Source organism: Microcaecilia unicolor, chromosome 11 (assembly GCF_901765095.1).
Source record: "Microcaecilia unicolor chromosome 11, aMicUni1.1, whole genome shotgun sequence".
In the NCBI taxonomy this organism is placed as follows: domain Eukaryota; kingdom Metazoa; phylum Chordata; class Amphibia; order Gymnophiona; family Siphonopidae; genus Microcaecilia; species Microcaecilia unicolor.
In genome coordinates, this window is record NC_044041.1 from 194,819,975 (window position 1) to 194,833,595 (window position 13,621).

The 13,621-nt window shown below is 46.0% G+C and overlaps 1 protein-coding gene across 1 annotated transcript in view; it reads right to left on the reverse strand.

Moving 5' to 3' along the window:
* Positions 1-373: 373 nt before the first annotated feature.
* LOC115480327 (prolyl endopeptidase-like) overlaps positions 374-13,621 on the reverse strand; it is a 35,161-nt gene continuing 21,913 nt past the window's right edge. The window contains exons 10-15 of the mRNA XM_030218924.1: positions 11,968-12,071; positions 11,074-11,210; positions 10,577-10,671; positions 5,791-5,922; positions 2,814-2,970; positions 374-1,464 (exon numbers count right to left, since the gene is read on the reverse strand). Coding sequence (XP_030074784.1) covers positions 1,173-1,464; positions 2,814-2,970; positions 5,791-5,922; positions 10,577-10,671; positions 11,074-11,210; positions 11,968-12,071 — 917 coding nt within the window. The 3' untranslated portion in view covers positions 374-1,172. The remainder of the gene's footprint in view (positions 1,465-2,813; positions 2,971-5,790; positions 5,923-10,576; positions 10,672-11,073; positions 11,211-11,967; positions 12,072-13,621) is intronic.

Sequence of the window (13,621 nt, forward strand, 5' to 3'; positions counted from 1 at the left end):
TGGCTACCTTTAAATCTAGACTGAAAGCCCACCTCTTTAACATTGCTTTTGACTCGTAACCACTTGTAACCACTCGCCTCCACCTACCCTCCTCTCCTCCTTCCTGTACACATTAATTGATTTGATTACTTTATTTTTTGTCTATTAGATTGCAAGCTCTTTGAGCAGGGACTGTCTTTCTTCTATGTTTGTGCAGCACTGCGTACGCCTTGTAGGCTATAGAAATGCTAAATAGTAGTAGTAGTACATTGTGGAGTATGTTTCCCAATAAAAAACTGCTTTAGAGAGTACTAGAGCATGGACTAGTACATGCATGGAAAAAGCACACAGACATGGCGAAGAGAGATAAAACAGGAACATATCATATGAGAAATCTGGTGATCAAACGTAAGTTTATTATCTAAAAGAGCACCAAGGGTAAGAACAGCCTCCCGTATCATGATGGGAATCTGATGGGTGAACCAATTTCAGTCCATGAGTAGTAAACCAGTCAACTATAGCATCAAGACAACAATTCAGTGAAGCAAGATCAAGACCCACTAGATCCACATGGTAAACAAACCCAATAACATTATCTGTGGTCTTGCAATAATGTGACTAAATGAACTAAAAAAGTAAAGGAGCCACTATCAAACTTTGAGGAACTCCCCAAGAAAGATAATGACGCAAGTAAAGAAATCAGTACTTCCTCTTCCCTGAAACATATGAGAATCCAAAAACAAAGAAAACCACTCCATTACAGTACCTGTAAATCCTATCTTCTTAACCTGATTAATTAAATTAAACTAAATTGAACCACCTTGAGTTAACATTGGATAGGCAGTCAAGAAAGACAAAATTGTATTATTTATCAAATCTCAACCTGGGCAGTAGCACATAAACAGGATATATTTGCTGCTGGGAAGCAAGAAGTCCAAAGGGACTGAGCATGCCCTGAAATTGCACAGCACCATCCAGAACTGCTTTAGCTGACTCGGGTCAGAGAAGATGCTTCAACCTTTCCAGCTCTGGGTAGAAGGTATAGGAAGGAGACAACATGGTGATACCTGGTATTCCTGGCTAGTTGTTTTATCGCTGTGAAAGGGATTAATTAAGAAATAAGAAACCATTTCAAACAGGTCAGGAAGTTCTCGATGGCTCCTCTCTCAGTGTCTAACTTTCAGCTGTGTGGGTCACTCCTGCCAGCTCAGTCCCAGAGTCTCAGCCACGAAGGTGAAGATGTCGGACTCCTCCTGGATGATTTTGGCCGTGGGCTTGCCTGCTCCATGGCCGCTCTTGACGTCAATGCGAATCAGCAGCGGGTTTTTTTGCCTGTGGCTGGTCCCAACAATGTGCTGCAAAGTAGCGATGTACTTTAAAGAGTGCAAAGGGACCACTCGGTCATCATGGTCCCCTGTCAGCAAAAGCACAGCTGGGTACTGCTCTCCTCCTGGAGGAAGGTGGATATTGTGCAAAGGGGAATACCTTCAAAAGAACAAAGGTCCAGTTAGTTAGGAAAATGGGGACTTTGACCGAGACAAATACACTCATGATGAGGATTTTAATCTTCATTAGCAACATAGATGTAAAGTTATTATAAGAAGTTCTTAGCCTACTAATTGTCCTCCAGTCACTATCAACTTTCTTGCCCCAAGACTTCCATCCTTCCTTCTGTTTGCGGCCTTTCTCACACCTCCATCCCCCACCTTGGAGGCTCCTCTCCTGTCTGTGACCTCCCTCACACCTCCATCCTACCTCTGGGTGACTCCTCTCCTGTTTGTGGCCCGTCTCCTACCTCCATCCTCCCACTTTGAGGCTCTTTTCCTATATGCAGCCTGTCTCACCCCTGCACCCTACATCTGGGAGGTTCCTCTCCCGTCTTTGGCCTCCCTCACACCTCCATCTCCCCCTCCCCATTCAGAGGCTCGTCTCCTGTCTGTGACCTCCCTAACACCTCCATCCTCTCCCTTGGAGTCTCCTTTCCTGTCTGCAGCCTGCCTTACACCTCCACCCTACCTTTGGGAGGCACCTCTCCTGTCTTTGGCTTCCCTCATATCTCAGTTCTACCTCTGGGTGGCTTTTCTGTCTCTTTGCCTCAAACTTCTATATTTCCATACTGCTGTCTGGTTATGTCACATGATACAACATCATAATGTTCTTCAGTACTGCCTCAGAAATTTTTTTTAACAATTTGCTTTAATTTATAATTTATAATTTATAGTCCAACCTAGATGGGGACAGAAGGCATTGTGTCTGCTGGAAGAGTGACATCACAAGATTGTTCTGTCACATGAAAGAAATATGCAAAGACCAGTTTGATGATTGGCCACGCCAACTCAGCATCAGTTGATGATCTAACGTCAAGACAGTTGGGTTTTCCTTGCAAGATCCAGGAAAAAGGCGGAACATCAGAACTGTAATAGTAATTTTGTTCTCTGGGATAGAACTGTAATAGTAATTTTGTTCTGCAGGACAGACATTTCCATAGCACTTCAGAAGGACTGACATCCTTCTCCTCAAGCTCTCTGACCTTCCCTGGTCCAACATTGTCTTTACTCAATGGGACTTTGCCATTGGCCTACTGAGATGGCCTATTTTCCATGTGCTTTGAAATAGGTTTTGGGATGTGATCCTACATCCTACATCACCAATCTATCTGGACAATCAGATCAGTCTTCTTACAATAATATTCTAGGCATTGAAATCTGTTGCTTTTATTCTTCCTTTCCCTCGCGATTAAGGCTTGGCGAAGCAATTAATCAATAAATCAAATAAGTCAACAATGAAACTCAGTCAAACAATATTGAAACACATCATGTCAAGCTTCTCCTCACTTGATTAACCAGTTGAACTCCTCCTCCTTGTCTGAGCAGCCATAGTCAGTTGTCCAGGCGTGGCCAATGGTGAATTTGTGAAACTTCAGCATATCCATGACTCCCACTTCAGCCACCGCACAGCCAAACAAATCTGGTCTCTGGTTCACACAGGCAGCTGCAAAGCAATCCATAGTAATATTTGTATTCGATTTGATTCGGCCCCGAACAGTGCCCCAAATACATTATTCGTATTTGGCCGAGTAGTGATTTAAATTTGAATACGAATAATCCGGGGGCTCAACAGTAATAAATCCTACTGAAATAAACACTTGATCTCTGATTTCACGTTGCTTCTTTTATTATTTGTTGTTAAAGCTCAATGAGGAAAAATCCGCCGAAAGACAGAGAACTCACAACGCCCCACGGTAAACAACAGTACAACAAAAAAAAGTGGGAGGGCGACCAAGAATGCCAAAGACTGGAAGATGTATGTTGGTAAAGAAAGTTTATTCAAGTATGAAGACTCGACACAACGTTGTGTTTCGGCCATTAGGCCTGCATCAGGAGTCTTATTCGCTGAGTATAGCTGAAAGGTGATGAAGATGGATCTTCGGTGTAGCAAAATAGTCTTTAAAAAGACCGTTGTTGACTTGAGCGTGCTTATCCATCTGAAGTAAACTCATACACTTGCTACGGAGTGCTGGAATTAGCAAAAGAGTGGGTCGTGGACGATGAGTCAGTATAAATAAAAAAGGTGCCTTTTTTTATTTACATTGACTCATCATCCACGACCCACTCTTTTGCTAATTCCAGCGTAGCTACACCAAAGATCCATCTTCATCACCTTTCAGCAATACTCAGCGAATAAGACTCCTGATGCAGGCCTAACGGCCGAAACTCAACGTTGTGTCGAGTCTTCATACTTGAATAAACTTCTTTACCAACATACATCTTCCAGTCTTTGGCATCCTTGGTCGCCCTCCCACTTTTTTTTGTTTTTTTTTGTTAAAGCTCAATGCCCATTATTCGTATTCGGCCGAATAATATTTTTTAATTATTCGTATGCGGCCAAATAGTAAAATATGTTATTTGGTACAGCTCTAATAGTAACACAGTAAATGATGACAAAATAAGACCAGCTGGCCCAATCAGTCTGCTCAGTTGATGTTCTCTGGTCTTCTATCACATTGGGTAGGAGAGTGTTATATATAGAGGGGCATTTTCAATGTGACGTCAAAGTCGGACTTTGGATGTTTTGCGCTATACGTCCCAAGTCCGAATAGGAAATATGGTCATTTCTGAAACAGCAAAACGTCTTATCTTTTTTTTTTCAAAAATGGCCACGTGCAAGATGTTTTTGTGCTCTGTGCATTTTTATCTTTTTGGGTCATTTTCAAAAATAAAAAAACCAACATCCAAGTGAAAAACATACAAAATCAAGCTATTGGGATGTAGAAGAAGCCAGCATTCTTAGTAGGCTGGCCACACAGACATCATAGGAGAGCAATGGGGCACCCTAGGGGGCACTGCAGTGGATGTCATATAAAAACTCCCTGTATGCTGAGCCCTCGAAAACCTACCAAAATCCTACTGTACACCACTACAATAGCCCTTATGGGTGAAGGGGTCACCTATATGCGGGTACAGTAGGTTTTGGTTGAGTGTGGGGAGACTCACACTTTCCAACACAAGTGTAACAGGTAGCGTGGGATATGGGCCTGGGTCCTTCTCTCTATAGTGCACTCCACTGATCACTCCTCTATTCCAGGGACCTGTTTGCTGGTCTAATAGATCGGTCTATAACATCTGACGCTATCAAGAGGCCGGTAAGTAATATTTTTAATCACATCTTTGGGGGGGGGGGGCAGTAGAAGGGGGTCAGTGACTACTGGGGGAGTAAGGGTGGGTCATCCCTGATTCCCTACAGTGGTCATCTGGTCATTTAGGGCACCTTTTTGTGCCTTATTTGTCCTAAAAATAGGTCTAAATCAAAGTGTTGAAGTTTCAGTCCTAAACGTTTTCATTTTTTTCCATTATGGCTGTAAAACGTCCAAGTGTTAGGAATGCCCTAAGCCCTCCCTGACACGCCCATGACACGCCCTCTTGTGATTTGGAAGCACTGCAGGTGAATTGCATAGATAAATATGCAATGGGCGGCGGGGATAGTGCTGGGCAGACTTATATGGTCTGTGCCGGGGCTGGTGGTTGGGCAGCGGGGATAGTGCTAGGCAGACTTATACGGTCTGTGCCAGAGCCGGTGGTGGGAGGCAGGGATAGTGCTGGGCAGACTTATAGGGTCTGTGCCAGAGCTGGTGGTTGGGAGGCAGGGTTGGTGGTTGGGAGGCGAGGATAGTGCTGGGCAGACTTATACGGTCTGTGCCAGAACTGGTGGTGGGAGGCGGGGATAGTGCTGGGCAGACTTATACGGTCTGTGCCAGAGCTGGTGGTTGGGAGGTGGGGTTGGTGGTTGGGAGGCGTGGATAGTGCTGTGCAGACTTATACGGTCTGTGCCAGAGCCGGTGGTGGGTGGCAGGGATAGTGCTGGGCAGACTTATACGGTCTGTGCCAGAGCTGGTGGTGGGAGGCGGGACTGGTAGTTGGGAGGCGAGGATCGTGCTGGGCAGACTTATACAGTCTGTGCCAGAGCTGGTGGAGGGAGGCGGGGTTGGTGGTTGGGAGGCGGGGATAGGGCTGGCCAGACTTATACGGTCTGTGCCCTGAAGAGGACAGTACAAATAAAAAAGTAGCACATATGAATTTATCTTCTTGGGCAGACTGGATGGACCGTGCAGGTCTTTTTCTGCCGTCATCTACTATGTTACTATGTTACTATACTGCACGGTATGCAAGGAGACAGGATTTATGGCCACCTTTGTGTGTTTCCATGTGTAGTTAATACAATGTTTTGTTGAACCTTAGGGTGAGGCACAGGGTGGGACCTCAAGGGTGCCTGGAGGAACATTAGCAGTTATAATAGGGAAGGATTTTAACATACCGACCAACAGACCACCGTTGGAGCCCCCGTTGATGATCAGTTTCCTGGCAACGGTATATCTTTTCTCAATCAGATATTCGGCTGCACACTGGAAATCATCAAAACCACTCTGCTTTTTGCCAAGAATTCCGGCTGTGAGAAAAAGTTCAATGTTATACACTGCTAAAAGAAATCGCGATTTCCTTTCAAAATAGGCAATGGGGAGCAGTCAGTTATTCCATTTTGTATAAAATGCAGTTTTTATGTAATTTTTTTTTTTTTACTGGACTAACATTTAAGTTTTGGTAAATTACTTTCTAGATATCTACAGCTGCAAATGACGTAACTCAATATTACCTGTGACACTGCATTCTGGTACTGAGGAGACCCTGTGTATGGAATTCCCTTCCTCCTGACATCCATACAGAATTGGCATACAAAATAGAAGAGTCTCCTTAGGATCTGGCTTAGAGAGTTGCATGGGGACAGAAATCTTACCCATCCCCACCCATCCCCGCTGGAATCTTACCCGTCCCCACCCATCCCCACTGGAATCTTACCCATCCCCACCCATCCCCGCAAAAATGTAAACCATCCCAACCCGTCCCCACCTGTCCCCGCAAGAATTTAACCCACCCATCCCCGTAAGAATTTAATAGTACATAAAAGAAAGTTCCAGTCAGCTCCCTCAGTCTCTCTCTGGATTTGAGCCACAGCACTGTAGGCAAGGAAGGAACGGAAGTTGGAACTTGGAACACTCTGGTGCGCACATGTAAGATTTGTCTCTGATTCACTGGCAGTGTGTGCTGAGAGGTCGCCACATGCACGCGCCAGTAGGTCAGGTGACATCTGATTCTCGTGCCTGTGTCAGAGCTGAGGTCTGTGCACCAGCCTGGGAGCAAAGAGGATTAATAGTAACATAGTAAGTGACAGCAAATAGACCTGAACGGTCCATCCACTCTGCCCAATAGTCACACTCATGATCAATTCATCATTAAATCAACAAGTGTGATATTATATACTTGATTATGGTCTTTCTTTCATGTTTCTGAAACAAAGACCACAGAAGTCTATCTGGCCCCATCCTTATGTTCCAACTGCTGGAGTTGCCATCGAAGCCCACTCCAGCCTATTCATGTTCTCATTTGTGGGACACAGACCATAAAAGTCTGTCCAGCACTGTCCTCATGTTCCAGCCACTGAAGTTGCTGTCTAAGCCCTTTCCAGCCCATCCTACACCAGATTGCCATGTATGAGACACAGCCCATACAAGTCTGCCAGGTATCAGCTCTAGTTCATCACAGCCAGAGTCGCCATCTAAGCGTCACTTGACACATCCACACACATGCAGCCATTTAAGGTTAGCTTTTATATAACTTCCATTTTCTAATTAGAGATCCTCTGTGTTCATCCCATGCCTTTTTGAATTCCGTCATCATTTGTGACTCTACCACCTCCTTAATGGAAGACTTTCCACATTTATGCTGTTAAAGCAAAGAGGAGGAGGAGGAGGAGACAGCACTCAAAGAAATTGGTATTTGGTAGATGAGAGGCTGGTGCAGGTGGAGCTTACAATTCAACGGGAAGCCCACAGAACTGGTTCCATCCCCGCGGGAACCCCGCAGGAACTGCCTCCGTCCCTGCGGGAATCCCGCGGGTTCCGCGGGATTCCCGCGGGGACGGAAGCCGTGCAGCTCTCTAATCTGGCTATTCCACTCAGCTGAACATCCTACATTTTATCTGGTCAGTCACACCTTTCATCCCTCTTTTTTCCCATCCTCCCTCTATCTCTTTTCACGCCTAGTATTTTTGGAAAGACTAAACAAGCAATTCATGTCTACTCGTTCCACTCATAGGAGCCGACTTTTTCTGGGTGCTGTGGGTGCTTGAGCACCCACAATAATTGACAAAATTCCTTGTATGTGTCCAGGGAGGGGTTATTTCCACTGGGCTTAGCACCCCCAATAATTTTGAAAAGTTGGCTCCTATGGTTCCACTCCACTCAGTATTTTATAGACCTCCATCATATCTCCTCTCAGCTGCTTTTATCCAAGCTGAAGAGCCCTAGACTCTTTGGCCTTTCCTCATAGGGCAGTTGTCCCATCCCCTTTGTCATTTTCTGGTCACTGCATCTCACAAAAGATATAGCGGAATTAGAAAAGGTACAGAGAAGGGCGAGAAAAATAAACTAGAATTAACATTATATTCAAGCAATATTAATAATTATTAATAATTAAGCAGCATTAAAACATGGATTCCAAGCACTCTATAGCCCACATCGTGGGAAAGGGAAATGGGACTTGATCTACTGCCTTTCTGTGGTATTTTGCAACTACATTCAAAGCGGTTTACATAGTATATACAGGTACTTATTTTGTACCTGGGGAAATGGAGGGTTAAGTGACTTGCCCAGGGTCACAAGGAGCTGCAGTGGGAATCGAACTCAGTTCCCCAGGATCAAAGTCCGCTGCACTAACCACTAGGCTACTCCTACACTCACTCCACCAATAAGAGCCAACCTCATCAGTGATGTCACAATGGCTTAAAGTCCATTGCACTAACCACTAGGCTACTCCTCCACTCAAAGGATAAAACCTATGTAAAAAGAAACTCCAATAATTCAAGTAAAATAATCCCAGGTCTCAGAACAAATTCCGAATGCTCATGAAAGCACTTCCAAACCTAGTATGACCCTGTTTTAATAATTCACGTGACCCCAGATACTGACCAGAAAGGGGACTTTCCCTTAGGCTTGAAAGCTTGCAGGGTTTAATGACTACTTTACGAAGAATGCTATCAGCCAGTCAACATGATTTAAGCAGGCAGAAACCTCTCCTGCTCAGTTAAACCACTGTATATTGACCACTCCAAAGCTTCATTGTAAGAACTGGAGCTTTTATTCTAGAACAGGATCTGTGTGAACATGCCTAAGAACATAAAAACATCAGAGTAGCCATACTGGGCCAGACCAATGGTCCATCTAGCCCAGTATCTTGTTTTCCAAACAGTGGCCAAAGCCAGGTCACAAGTACCTGGCAGAAACCCAAATCATGGCAACATTCCATATAGAACCCAAAGAATAGCAAGATTCTGGAATCCTAAAGAGCGACAAGATTCCATGTAGAATCTCAAAGAGTAGCAACATTCCAATAGCAGACTATGGACTTTTCCTCCAGGAATTTGTCCAAACCTTTTTTAAACCCAGATACGCTAACCGCTGTTACCACCTCCTCCGGCAAAGAGTTCCAAAGTTTAACTATTCATTGAGTGAAAACATATTTCCTCCTATTTGTTTTAAAAGTATTTCCATGTAACTTCCTCGAGTGTCCCCTAGTCTTTGTACTTTTGGAACGAGTAAAAAAATGGATTTACTTCTACTCGTTCTACACCACTCAGGATTTTGTAGACCTCAATCATATCTCCCCTCAGCCATCTCTTTTCCAAGATATTCAGCGGCACTGAACTGCAGTGTATCACAGAGTATCTGCTCCAGTTAGTGCCAGGTTGTCTGGGGATGGAGGCAGGCCGGAGCTCGAAATTATCTGGGTACCACTAATGTTCAGTGTGGGTACCCGGATAGCTGCTCGCTTAACTCAGAACACCAAAAATGCTGGCCCACATTAATCCGACTGCTGAATAGCTAAAGCACCTGAGTAAGAGAGCAATCAAAACCATTTTCTTCAGTTTTGTCCAAAACTGAATCTGCGGCCGAAATGTACCGGAACTGGCTGATAGGGCCTGGCCCAGCCCAGCTCCTGCACAGAACAAGACCCCATTCCTCCACCCCTCACACACACATGGAATGAGCCCCCCCCCCCTCAGTCCTTCCTGCCCCTCACCATGCACAGAACAAGCCCCCCTCCTTGACATACCTGTACTCCCCCCCCCCCCGGGCCTACCAAACATCCCTTGGTGGTCTGGTGGGTACTCGGGAGGGACAGGAATGATCCCGTCACTCCTGTCTGTGCTATTTCCAATCTCAAAATGGCTGCCACAACCTCCAAGTGGCAGCCTCGCAAGAATGCTGCTAGAGATCATGGCTGCCATTTGGCAGTCGAGAGGACATGGGCATTGCTCCTGTTCCGACCACTCACGAGACCACCGGGGGATGGATGATAGGCCCAGGGAGAAGACTACAGGTGAGTTTTGGAGGGGGGCTTGTTCTGTGTGCAGGGTGGGGGCAAGGAGGAGGGCTTCTACTATCTGTCGGGGGGATGACCCAGCATAGATTTTTGGTTCCAGCCACAAATGCACCGGCATTTCAGCCTAAACCAAAACAAGAACAAACACAAATTTCGGGCCGCTTTCAGCATTGAAGCTGAAAAAGAAATTTGGTTGGCCTCTAATTTGAGTAACTTGCAGCAGCCACAAAAGACCCAGATATTCACTGCTGGTACCGAGATAGGGTCTAATTCAGCCAGCGACAACCAGTTTTTGAAATCACTGACGGCTGCTGATTGAATATTTGCCCATGGTCCTCATAAATGAACTTCTGCTCACGAATACATTTCTTAGAACACAGATACTTGATGCTGTGAACAGGAGGAGTGGCCTAGTGGTTAGGGTGGTGGACTTTGGTCCTGGGGAACTAAGGAAGTGAGTTCAATTCCCGGCACAGGCAGCTCCTTGTGACTCTGGGCAAGTCACTTAACCTTCCATTGCTCCATGTAAGCCGCATTGAGCCTGCCATGAGTGGGAAAGTGCGGGGTACAAATGTAACAAAAAAAAAAAATAAATAAATAAAAATATTCACTACGAGCAGAGTCACAGGGGAGTCTGTAAGAACCAGTTCTTCCCCTCGGCTTACCTTTGTGCCAGGTCTCGCCATATTCCCCACCGCCTCGAATGTTGGCCACAGCCAGGATTCCTCCTAAATGCCTCATAAAAATCAGGCGAGGAACACTGAAAACAAAGCATCAAGAGTCAGAAAAGGGTCAGAAGGGATAGAAAAGAGTCGTTTATTATCGCTGGTCTTCTGGGAGGTTTCTTTATTAAATTTACGCTACACCTGCCCATACAAAATGCTCCAGCTGGCTTATAGTCAACACAAATTAATGAAACAGCAAGTCACTTACATAAAAATTAAAACCATAATATAAAAATCATAAACATAAGGTAGATACAGGACTCCCTAATATCATGTCTATTATTGCAGAAAGGTTCCTGAAATGACCATATCGCCTCTTTAGTCTTTACCATGTCCTCATCCACCCCCTTCTGCTCTTTCAGCAGCCACATAAGAAGTTGTAGACAGAGACTGAATGACTGACCAATGCCATTTGGAGGACGTGTTTCTGAGCTGACCTGTAATATGGTTGAATGGCGTGCTTGAAACCTCCGTAGCCATACAGGAAGGCTGGGTTGGATCCATCCAGACGGATCCCCTTCTTATGGACCACGAACATTGGGATCATCGTGCCATCCTTACTTGGATAAAAGACCTGGATGAAACAGAATCCTTTAATACAGGAGAATTTCAACAACTACCAAGTCAACAGTATAAAAACCAGGGCTTTTTTGAGGGGGTACTTGGGGGTACCAGCACCTTTTCCATTGCCTGCTACAAATTACCCATGGTCCCCAAGTTTTAATGAAAGAGCTCAGGCTCTACACACCAATTCTGCCTTGTCATAGGTTCTGCGACTGGTTGCAGGGGGGCCTGGCTATTGTGGGATGAGTCCCTCATTTGTGGCTCACAGTAACAAAGTAGGGGATGGCACAAAAAGACCAACTGATCCATCCAGTTAGTTCTGTTCACATTGTTAAGAATATTTCTAATGACTGAAGTGTTAATTATATGAATTGGTGCCAAGATTTACCCACCCCAATGCTATGAAATTAGCACCAATTCTAGAACAGCATCTGGGCATCAAGATTTTACAGACTATGGCCTTGGGCGCTAGCATTTACACCAGGTCTCAGCAGCCATTAGGCGCAGGAATCGGAACTACGCGGCATTCTATAGAGGGCGGGGACTCTTTATAAAATACCGTTTAGCGCTGATTTTTCCAGTGCCCAATTTCCCCCCTAAGTGAGTTTGGCGCACGTTATAGAATAACGCCTAGAACCAGTGGCGCTCCTAGGTCGGCTGCCACCTGGGGCGGATCGCCGCTGCACACCCCCTCCCCCCACCCCCCCCCCGGGTGCCAAAATGTACTTACAAGTGAACCTGGAATCAGCTATCTTGTGGTTTCCTACCTGCTGGGTCTGGTACTCTGAAGTGTTAATTCCTTTGATTTCCACTTGCCGAAAGACCTCAGGTTTAAGATTATCCTCCACCAGGTCACAGCGATATATGATACCTGCCAAGAAGTTCAGCACTGAGAAAGTGGCAGCACTTCCAACAGAACTCAGTATCAGCCCAAAGCTATATGCCAAAGCACATCTGCACGCCTAACAGGCCTGAGCCAACACTTATTGAGTGCATACTGAAAACCCCTCACACCAAAAAGAGGCAGGAGGACAGCACCCCTTGGATCACTAAGAGGGGCATAATCAAAAGGGGCCGGCCATCTTTAAGGCCGGCCCCGTAAAGCGGCTCCCCGACCGTATTATCGAAACAAGATAGCTGGCCATCTTTCATTTCGATAATACGGTCGGGGCCGGCCAAATCTCAACATCTGGGCCAGCCTTAGAGATGGCCGCCATGGGTTTTCAGCGATAATGGAAACTAATGGCGGCCATCTCAAACCCTGCCAAATGCAAGCCATTTGGGCGTGGGAGGAGCCAGCATTTGTAGTGCACTGGTCCCCCTCACATGCCAGGACACCAACTGGGCACCCTAGGGAGCACTGCAGTTGACTTCAAAAATTGCTCCCAGGTGCATACCTCCCTTACCTTAGGTGCTGAGGTCCCCAATCCCCTCCCCCAAAACCCACTCCCCACAACTGTACACCACTACCATAGCCCTTATGGATGAAGGGGGGCACCTACATGTGGGTACAGTGGGGTTTGGGGGAGGGTTTGGAGGGCTCCCATTTACCACCACAAGTGTAACAGGTGGGGGGGGGGGGGGATGGCCTGGGTCCGCCTGTCTGAAGTGCACTGCACCCACTAAAAACTGCTCCAGGGACCTGCATAGTGCTGTCATGGAGCTGGGTATGACATTTGAGGCTGGCATAGGGGCTGGCAAAAGAATGTTTGTTTTTTTTATTTTTTTTTGGGTGGGAGGGGGTTGGTGACCACTGGGGGAGTAAGGGGAGGTGATCCCCGATTCCCTCCGGTGGTCATCTGGTCAGTTGGGACACCTTTTTGAGGTTTGGTCGTGAACAAAAAGAGACCAAGTAAAGTCGGCCAAATGCTCGTCAGGGCCGGCTTTCTTTTTTCCATCTCTTAACCATGCCCCAGTCCCGCCTTCGGTACACTGCCGACACGCCCCTTTGAACTTTGGCCAGCCCTGCGACGGAAAGCAGTTGAAGCCGGCCAAAATCGGCTTTCGATTATACCAATTTGGCCGGCTTCAGGAGAAGGCCGGCCATCTCCTAATTTGTGTCGGAAGATAGCCGGCCTTCTCCTTCGAAAATAAGCAGGTAAGTCTCAGAGAGTGCCAATTCAATGCTAGCTGAGAGTCACATAACATTTCCTCACTCAACACCTTATTGGTACCATCTGGACAGCAAATATGGAAGTGTTGGTCTCTCAGTGCCCTGTTACTGAAAGCAATTAAGTGAGCAGTTAGACAATGCGATCATGTAATTCTTGTTCAAAGGGACAGGCTGAATCTGTTCCAGCTTTGCCCCACTGCATACAGGGAGATGTAGTTCCAATTTTCATAAGAAATACACGACGTACATTTCCATGCACACAAAATGGTAAAAACCAGAATCCGCTCCTTTGATAAAATGGAGATCAG